We start from the raw sequence: 8,357 nt of genomic DNA, 5'->3' as shown, positions 1-8,357 counted from the left end.
AAGTTTGGTGGGGTGGCCGGATGACTGGTGTGGCCGGATGACTGGTGGAACACGTTAAAAACTATAGGTTACGTAAGCAGTCAAACAAAGTCGATGTTGTAGCAAGTATGGATTGAGTTAGACTGGATAGCGGGTAGAGGCTGCGCACCCGAAGTCGACCCCTGAAGAAAACAATGCAAGACATGAAAGAATAGAAATTAGATAGCTAAAGGTCTCCCTAGTTGCATCGACTTGACATGATTTAACTTGAGGTTTTCTGCCGGCAAAAGGGGCGAGCAGCACTGTAAATTCCAGGAAACACTTTCGCATGCTTCTGCAATACCGCTACCTCTTTATATATAGACGTTCTCTCGTCAACTTTATATAAAGTAAGAATAGTAGTTATGCGTTGTCGCAGTAATTCAACATACGTGGAGCTACCTATCATTATTGAGGTGATGGACTAGCGCGGAGCATAAGCAATTTCATTGGCTGCGGCGGCGGCAGGCCGTTAGGCCTGATTAGCGTATGGAGACAAAATGCAAAAAAAAGAATCAGAAAGATGCTCTCCAGCGGGGAATTGAACCCCGGTCTCCCGCGCGCTGTCAATCAGGTGTTTGACAAGCGGAAATACTGACCACTATACTACTGAAGATGGTGAGCCAGTCCTTGGACTAATTCGATTGATGGAGAGTATGGGAGAAAGTTCGTATATAATTGAGGTTGGATTGGTGCAACAGAGGTAAAGATGGGGTGGGGGACAGCGGGTGGGAGCCAAGACTAGCATGGGCGGCGGGCACTAGGTGCTGACTGTTAGTTTGGCAGCACCGGTGGCGGGGGAAAAGCACAATAACAATGACAATTATAGAAACTGGGAATGGGGAGTGAGAGAGCCAGGTAAGGACAGGCGTACCATGGTACAAGCCCTGGCCTTGTGCGTGCGTGTGCGTGGCCGCAACGGACCCATGACACATGGGCGTCAGCATGTCTTGTAAGCCACACGGGGGAGTGGGAGTGGGAGTGAGGTGATGGGGCTGCGGCACAGCCCGGTGAATTGGCCGCGATGAGGCTGCAGGCCGTGTGCGCCGCCCTTGGCCTGGGGTTGCGGTCGAGGGCGAACAAAGAAAAATCAGCCCGCTGGCGGCGAGGGCAGACATGGGGGGGTGAGGGGGCAACGGAGGTGTAATGGCCATGACAATGGTGCAGGCAGCGTGACAGGCCGGGGCGTGTACCAGAGAGACGGGAGACGGCCAGTGGCTGAGCACGTCTGCAGGCGTCGTCGGCCTCGCTCAGCAGAGTAGGGCAGGGCACGCTGGCGCCGTCGGTGTCCATCATGGCCCCGTTCAGCTCACGGCTTAGAAGACTCGACTCTTCTCCTCGTCTTCGTCGTCGTCGTCGTCATCTTCTTCTTCTTCGTCTTCGCCTTGCCCAGACCTGCAAAACCTCTCCCGTGTCATCGCCTGCCGTCGGCATCCCCCCGCCTGCTGGATCCCACTGCGCCGTGCACGCGCTGCCCCGGCTGTATTTGCACTGCACTGCACTGCACTCGGCGGACCGGAGCGGCCTGGATAGCGGGCTGCCTGCGATTCTCGTCACTCGTGCGGGCGGCCAGTTGCCGTGGATGAGCATCTCGCGCCCGCTGCCCAGGCGCATCCCACCGACGCAATGCGCGCAGCCCACGAGAGCTATGCCACCATCAACGGCCATGGCCACGGCGGCCAGGAGAGCACGCCGTGGTACTGGCGCCTCATCGCCATGGCGGCGTCGTGGATGATCGTGGCAGGGTGCGTGCGACCAGACGCGACTTGGCTTCGGGCCTTTGCAAACTAAAATGCTCGCAGCTACCTCGTCCTGCCCGGCCTGTATGCCAAAGACGCCCAGCTGCGCTTCACCGACACGGTGCTCGCCGTCTTTGTCGTCGCCCTGTTGACGGCCGGCTACTCCTTCACCGTGCTCCTCTGCTTCGCCTGTCGCGACCGGCGCTTCCAGGCCGAGGGCGTCTTCCTGTGCGCACCACCCCGTATACAACTACTACTACAACTACTACTACTACTACTACTACTACACAGGACGCTAACCCTCGGCTCTCCAGGCCCGCCCTCACGTCGTCGGCCCTCGGCCTCGCGTCCATCGCCTACAACTTCCTCGCGTCGCATGCATACCGCTGGGGCACCGCTGCCACCATGGGCACCGCGCTGAGCGCCGTCGCCACGCTCGTCTACTCGTCGCTCTGCCTCTACACGTACGCCCGCCTACACCAGCCCGCGCCACAGCCCGACGCCCGCGCCAACCTGTGGTCAGAGCAGTCCTACTACAACAACTTCGTCGTCAACATGTATCCCACTGCCGTGCGCTCGCCCTCGCAGCCCCTGCCGCCCGCCCACCACCTGCACCTCCACCAGCCCGTCTACACCGACGACGACCGCGTGAGCCAGCAAATGGCCCTGCTGCTGTCCAAGTCGGACTCGCGCCCCAGCCTAGACGCAAACAGCACCTTTCGCATCGACCTGCCCGTAGACCCCAACCACGACGAGCAAGACACGGACACGCGGGAGCTCGTCGCCACACCCGGCCACCCGCCCTCAGGCTGGAACCGCGACAGAGCAGACAGCTGCCCGGATAGCCTGGGCGAACACCAGGCATGGCAGCGGCTGCACGACCGCGGTCGCACTACCATTCGGCCCCAGAGCTCCGGCGGCCGAAGCAGCCAATCGAGAAATCTCAGCCGTGAAGAGCGGAGACGAGAGATTGAACTCGGCGATATGCATGTGTGATTTCCTTTTTCTCTTCTTCTTTTTCTTCTTCTTCTTCTTCTTCTGCTTCTTCTGCCTTTCTTGTTTTCACTCCATCATTAAATCCAACCAGCGTAGGTGTTTCCGGCATTGGTGTTGACGGTTCATCGTTTGGAATGGCTACCCCTTCTCGCATTTGCCATGCCTTTTCTGCATTTAACCGTCTTTTTTTCGGTTAGGGAAACAAACGAGTTTACAGGTTGCATGGTTGAGTGATACGCTCCTTAGACGGGTGCAATTACGTGTATTTGTATGGCGGGGGGGGGGGGGGTTTAATTTGTTTTAGCATCATGCCATGGGTTTGGCAGCAAAATCAAAAATCTAATCATACTCGTAATTTGTAGTATAGAATATACATGGCCTTGAGCGTTTCCTACTAGTCTTGACGTGAATTAACCCCTGTATCTACGTCGATAATGTCTTCTTCCTCTAAGGATTCCTCACTTCCCTGTATCCTGTATATATGACCAAAGCCTAATCTAACGAAAAAGAAGATACTTTCATATATCCCCGCCCTGGCAATTCGACACCCCTGCTATTCCATATCGTTGCCCAACCCATGCTAAACCTTGATAGCAAACTGCTTCAGATACTCGTACGTCTCGACATTAGCCGCAACCGTATCCCGAATCACATTGGCGCCCTCCTCGCCAAACTTTTCCTTCCACTCGGCATACATCTGCTCATCCGATTTTGCTTCTTTCTTCTACAACCATGAGTCAGCCACGCATTCCCGCACCATCCCAAATCCGCGCCACTGTGGAAAACAACAACAACAACAACAACAACAACAGAAAAAAACAGCAGAAAAAAACTCACATGCGTCCTCGGCCTCAACCGATCACTATCCAGCGCATCCTCGTGGAACCCCTTCCACTTCTCAAACGCCGCCTTGGCAACCGCCTGGTCCTGGTCCGAGTCCCACTGCAGCATCCCTGGATCCCACTCGATGCCCGTCGTCTTGCAGAATGCCTCGACCATGCCGCTCGGGTTATCCAGCAAGTCATCGCATCGATGACGCAGATTTCCACGTCGCCCGTGTGCCCATTCACCTGGTCGTTTGAATCCATGCCCTTTGCGCCCGCAAACTTGGGCCCGATCTGGCCTTCCGCGCGCAAAAAGTCGAACAGGCGGCGCAGCTCGTCGTAGCCCGCTTCGTCGGCCCGGAAGTTGTAGAAGCCCGTCATGGCGTCGAGCGGCGGGATCGTGCACCGGTAGTACGACGGGATGCTGTATTTGGGGTGGCGGATCAGAAACGTAAAGTGGTACGTTGCGAGGAGGTCCTTGGGGATCACCGTCGGGTTGCCGGGCTCGCCGGGCGTGTCGTATGGGTATGGCGGCTTGGACGCAGCAGAGCGTGTGGTCACGGGCGAGAGTTCCGTCGTGTTTGTGCCTACGCCCCGTCGGTAGTTGATGAGTGACGGTGCGATGGTGGCTGGTTTGCCTGACGGCGGAATCCAGTATTGGGCCATGTCTTTTACGAATACGCGTTTGCCCTGTGCTTGGGTAAGTATGGTTTCTCATCCAAAGAGCGGCTAGTGCTGGGCTCGAGGAGATCCATGGCTGGTGGGTGTAGAGGTCAATGCAAAGTCGAGAGTAGGGCGTTGGGGTCTCTGAGGAAGATGCCCTTGGCTTTTTTTCGGTATGGAAAGACGGGGATTTGAGGCTTTGATGCATGCAGAGGTTGTGTTCGTCTGTGTTACGATGGAAACGGTCCTGGCCAATCCAAAATGCCCAAGAAATGGTGGGATGCAGCTTCAAGCGTGCCGGTGGATAGGATGTGATGCGATTGGTGGATTGCGAAAAATGCTGGAAGAACACCGAAACACGAGGAAAAGCAAAGAGGTGTCAGAATTGGATGATAAGCCGTGGGATTGGAGATATGAGATGATTTGAAGAGGGGCAATGACAGCGAGAAGAAAAAAGAAAGATAGTAGTAAACGAACCTCTGAGTTTTCTCTCGCAATGCGATCGAAAATGGTTCTGTATGTGCTGTCTTCATAGCCGCTCTCTTTCCTCGCCTTCGCGTCGTTCTCGTAGCGTTCAGCGAGGCGTTCAGGTCCAAAGTAGTAGGCGTCGCCAAAAGGTTCGTGGACACATTGAAGTGTCTCGTGGCGGGTCATGAAGACCTAGACTAAGATGAGTATTCCGCAAACGAGAAATATAATTCCAAGCATACCCTCTCGAAAGCCGTTGAGCAGGCTCTCGGGTGAGTAGCCACAAAGATGGGCTTGCTCGTCATGATAGGCAGCTCTGTATTCTTGCGCGGGATCTATCTTCCAAGTATCCTGCGAAAAAGAGAACAAAAAAAAACGAGTCGCTACAGTTCCAAGGATGCAGAGGAAAGCCAGGATATATTCCAATCTCAACGGCAACAGTGCGCACACCCAGGGACTTCCTTGGGGCGGAAAACAAGAGGGGCACTAGCAGACTCTTATACGGCAGCGCCAGACACCAGAAACTGCCAATCACAGCTGGTACCGCAGGCCTGAATCCACAAGTATGCTGTTGAGCTTGAAATCCCTACAAACCACACGGCTTAACAGGTACTAGCGGGCCCAGCCATTCCGGGGCCCAGGGGCCATACGGCGGCCGGCAGCGGCATGTCAGGCGGCCGTGGCGCGCAGGCAAGGGACATGCGTATGCAAGCAGAGGCGCTGCCCTGGCTTAGACGCAGAACGGCAAACCGGCCAGGGTGGAAATGTCCAACGGGCCAGCGAGTTGGCGAGAGAGCGACCAGGCGTGATGTCACTGCGGGTTGCCGACGGGAACATGGCGCTTTTTACGTCGTCGTGGTGGGGTTGCGCGTTGCCCCTCACTAAGTAGCAGCTAGCAGGCCCCCAAGCCCGAGCAGCCGACGGGCCCTCGCAGATGCATCCTCTTTTGACCCTCCTCTGCTGTCTCGTTGGATGGCCTCGCCCTCCGTTTCCTTGACTGCGAATAATCCCTCTGTGCTTATGCCGCTAGAAAGCACGACATATTGTGGCGCCATGTCGACATGGCCCTTCGTGGTGTACGGGGCTTGCACCGAATAAACCCTCGTTATAGGCCCCGCAAACAGGTCAGCTTGAGGACTTGGCGCGAGTGCGCTGTGGTTTCCAGCATGCGTGTGGCAGGTGAGCTTGCTTGCTGTGAGAAGGCGTCACGCGTGGAAAACGAGAGGGAACGGGCGGAGACGTCAAAGACTTCATTGATAATGCTAGGTAGAAAGGGCTTTCCCACCAGCAAACGGTCCTCGATGACTCTGTCCGAGCATGCCACGTCTGGTAGCTCATTGCTGAGCATCGTTTGGTGATCTGGGTATTGATACAAGAGCTAGGAAATGTTGGATATGGTTACGGCATCTGCATCAGTGCCAGCATCTGGAAGATATGTGTAAAACATGGTGCGTTACGACCCCTGCTGTGCGCAGCCAGGGAGTGCTATACCAGTTTTTCAGGCCATTCATTCTTCCATGATCAAGCTCTACTTGTATCCAAAGGAACTGTCGATACCGTGTGTTAAGCAACAATGCTTAGCAGTATGGAGTAATCCTTGATTGTTCTTGGCATGTACCCTTATGAGGCTACGTACGTCCACCTATACACCTTTATAGCGTTGAGAGCTAGCTCGCCATTGTTAAGAAGTCCAATCTCAGTATTGGTGGCTTCTTATGTAGTGGGGGTACAGTGGACAGATTGTTATTGAAGTGAGCAGACCTCTCACTATGCACGCGCAGATAAAGGAAGGAAAGCAAAGGACGAGACTCCTATATTCCACTTTTAGTAGCAAAGAACATTATTATAGCAACAGAGAGAAGCCAGTGTGCAAATTGTTGGAGCGTGCCGATCATCTGCGCAGTATCTGGAGAAAATGTTGATGAGTCAGCCTCCCAACTGAGATTGTTGGTGCTTTCGAACCAGGAATCTCCCCGTCGAAAAGCGGTAAGCTTGATGTCAGAACATCTGCGATGGGTTATGGTGAGATATTCCCATTTATGAAACCGACAGGTCATCAGAGCTTGGCAAACTTCTCACTGAACTATTGGACGGAGATAGCCATTTTTCTTCGCGTCAAAATAATCATGATATAGTAAGATATTCCCTGCCTACTGGTACATGCTTTCCAGGCCTGTCGCTGATTTCCTCGTAAGCGATCTTACTATAAGACTTCACGACCAATTCGACTAATAGGAGCCAGACGGATCATTGAGCAAATGACTGTCGATCATCTCATCCGGCTTAGTTCTAGCGGCTGCTGAATCAGCTCGAGGTTTCAAAACACAAAAGTACAGTACAACGATAGACCGCTTTCGTTCGAGGGTATTGGGTTCGCGCTACGGGCACACTAGCATCTATGATCTGAAGCTCTGTCGCATCGAGGTCCCAGACCAGACGCAAGGGGCTCATTTTTAGCCCATGGTATTGCGTGATCTTTTAGTACGGGGGCCGGGGGGGGGGAGAACGACTAATATGGGAGATCCATGTCGAACGATACCTGCAACATGTAGACGCCTGAACACATCACTTTTTTCATAAGCGAGGAAGACATCATATCACTATGGTACAATATCAAGTTCAATGGATCGTACCGGACAACTCGAATTTATTCGCTTCCGTCTGGTAGTTGTAAACATGCTGTACAAAACACCCCTTTCAATCCCAAGTTGCATAAAGCTAAGCAACTCGGTTACGGTCGCATATCGGCGGTAATTCTTCTGCTGCACTCACGCCTTGGGGGCAGCTCCTCTTCTTCTTCGTTGTCTGAAGACTGGGCGAGAGTTGGCTGCACATTCTGTCGCTCCTGGGGCTTGGAGTGTTTTCTATAACCAGCCAGCCAATCAATGCCACCATTGCTTGACGCAGCTTCACCGACAACGTGATATTCGATATGCCCGCGCCTTTCGGCCGACCTGCGCGGCTTGGATGAAATCACATCTAGCCATGGGCGCATCAAAGGGATTGAGGCGAGTACCACGGCAAGGCAGGGCTCTATGCAACTGAACATGTCGGCCTTGGGCGTGGTGTATTGAACGTCCATAAAGTCCAGCGTGGACATGGCGTAGACACGGAACGCACTGATGACACATGTACTATTCACCATTAGGTCAAGGTCAATTCGTAAGTTGATGCTCAACCTACATGACGCCCAGGCCAAAAACAGTGCTGATAATCACTTTTTTGTACGTTGCCATTCGCAATTAAGATATCGGATACATGGGCAAGATAAGTACCATGATGTTAGTAACCACGTTGGCGACGCCAAAAATCATGTAGACAAGGGGCTGGTTACCACAATATCCTCTAGGAATGGTCTTGTCCCAGTGGAACCTGAAGGGCTGGCAGATGAGGAGGCAGACGAGCAAAATTGCCACTGTCCACGCAGTAACAAGCGCCATGACCGCGTATGAGCAGTACGTAACCCATGGGATTGGGAATATCCTCAGGTACAAGTATAGGATGGACATCTTGGTAAGGCAGAGAGTCAATAGCCAGAAAACCTCCATGGGTAGAATGATCTTGTACACAAAATCCAGTGGACCGGGGCCATATTCGCGTGTAATGTCTTTGGTGTGGCCGTAGCCAACGCCGCCGTACTATGACGCTT

At 53.7% G+C, this 8,357-nt stretch overlaps 4 protein-coding genes and 1 non-coding gene across 5 annotated transcripts; 1 reads left to right on the top strand and 4 right to left on the bottom strand.

Annotated features, from left to right (window-relative positions):
• Window positions 1-544: 544 nt before the first annotated feature.
• On the bottom strand, window positions 545-634 carry SETTUDRAFT_t32. Its single transcript has one exon. It is a non-coding gene; the product is annotated as a tRNA-Asp (tRNA).
• A 730-nt stretch (window positions 635-1,364) lies between these two features.
• Window positions 1,365-3,027, top strand: SETTUDRAFT_42493 (uncharacterized protein). The gene is made up of 3 exons (XM_008028909.1): window positions 1,365-1,763; window positions 1,821-1,985; window positions 2,072-3,027. The coding sequence occupies exons 1-3, from the start codon at window positions 1,645-1,647 to the stop codon at window positions 2,751-2,753; spliced, it is 966 nt and encodes a 321-aa protein (XP_008027100.1). The 5' UTR covers window positions 1,365-1,644; the 3' UTR covers window positions 2,754-3,027.
• Window positions 3,028-3,036: 9 nt separating this feature from the next.
• SETTUDRAFT_164082 (uncharacterized protein) lies at window positions 3,037-5,161 on the bottom strand. The gene is made up of 5 exons (XM_008029642.1): window positions 4,951-5,161; window positions 4,718-4,900; window positions 3,791-4,267; window positions 3,591-3,743; window positions 3,037-3,477 (listed from the first exon to the last, which is right to left on the bottom strand). Exons 1-5 carry the CDS (start codon window positions 5,011-5,013, stop codon window positions 3,334-3,336), a joined length of 1,020 nt encoding a protein of 339 aa, XP_008027833.1. The 5' UTR covers window positions 5,014-5,161; the 3' UTR covers window positions 3,037-3,333.
• A 554-nt stretch (window positions 5,162-5,715) lies between these two features.
• SETTUDRAFT_164074 (uncharacterized protein) lies at window positions 5,716-6,180 on the bottom strand. Its single transcript, XM_008029641.1, has one exon. The coding sequence runs from the start codon at window positions 6,054-6,056 to the stop codon at window positions 5,814-5,816; it is 243 nt and encodes an 80-aa protein (XP_008027832.1). The 5' UTR covers window positions 6,057-6,180; the 3' UTR covers window positions 5,716-5,813.
• A 1,259-nt stretch (window positions 6,181-7,439) lies between these two features.
• On the bottom strand, window positions 7,440-7,853 carry SETTUDRAFT_32647 (uncharacterized protein; the record flags this gene model as incomplete). Its single annotated transcript, XM_008028864.1, has 1 exon — window positions 7,440-7,853. The coding sequence occupies one exon, from the start codon at window positions 7,851-7,853 to the stop codon at window positions 7,440-7,442; it is 414 nt and encodes a 137-aa protein (XP_008027055.1).
• Window positions 7,854-8,357: the final 504 nt, after the last annotated feature.

This window comes from Exserohilum turcica (genome assembly GCF_000359705.1).
Source record: "Exserohilum turcica Et28A unplaced genomic scaffold SETTUscaffold_3, whole genome shotgun sequence".
NCBI lineage: Eukaryota > Fungi > Ascomycota > Dothideomycetes > Pleosporales > Pleosporaceae > Exserohilum > Exserohilum turcicum.
This window is presented reverse-complemented; position numbering and strand designations above follow the sequence as displayed.

Excerpts from the sequence above, each read along its gene's own strand:
- SETTUDRAFT_42493 (XM_008028909.1), top strand. The coding sequence starts at position 1,645 with ATGCGCGCAGCCCACGAGAGCTATGCCACCATCAACGGCCATGGCCAC. Across the intron at positions 1,764-1,820 it reads TCGTGGATGATCGTGGCAGG|CTACCTCGTCCTGCCCGGCC; the intron begins GTGCGTGCGACC and ends AAATGCTCGCAG. Across the intron at positions 1,986-2,071 it reads CAGGCCGAGGGCGTCTTCCT|GCCCGCCCTCACGTCGTCGG; the intron begins GTGCGCACCACC and ends TCGGCTCTCCAG.
- SETTUDRAFT_164082 (XM_008029642.1), bottom strand. The coding sequence starts at position 5,013 with ATGACGAGCAAGCCCATCTTTGTGGCTACTCACCCGAGAGCCTGCTCA. Across the intron at positions 4,901-4,950 it reads GCTCAACGGCTTTCGAGAGG|GTCTTCATGACCCGCCACGA; the intron begins GTATGCTTGGAA and ends ATCTTAGTCTAG. Across the intron at positions 3,744-3,790 it reads CGGGCGACGTGGAAATCTGC|GCATTCTGCAAGACGACGGG; the intron begins GTCATCGATGCG and ends GGCATGGTCGAG.
- SETTUDRAFT_164074 (XM_008029641.1), bottom strand. The coding sequence starts at position 6,056 with ATGCTCAGCAATGAGCTACCAGACGTGGCATGCTCGGACAGAGTCATC.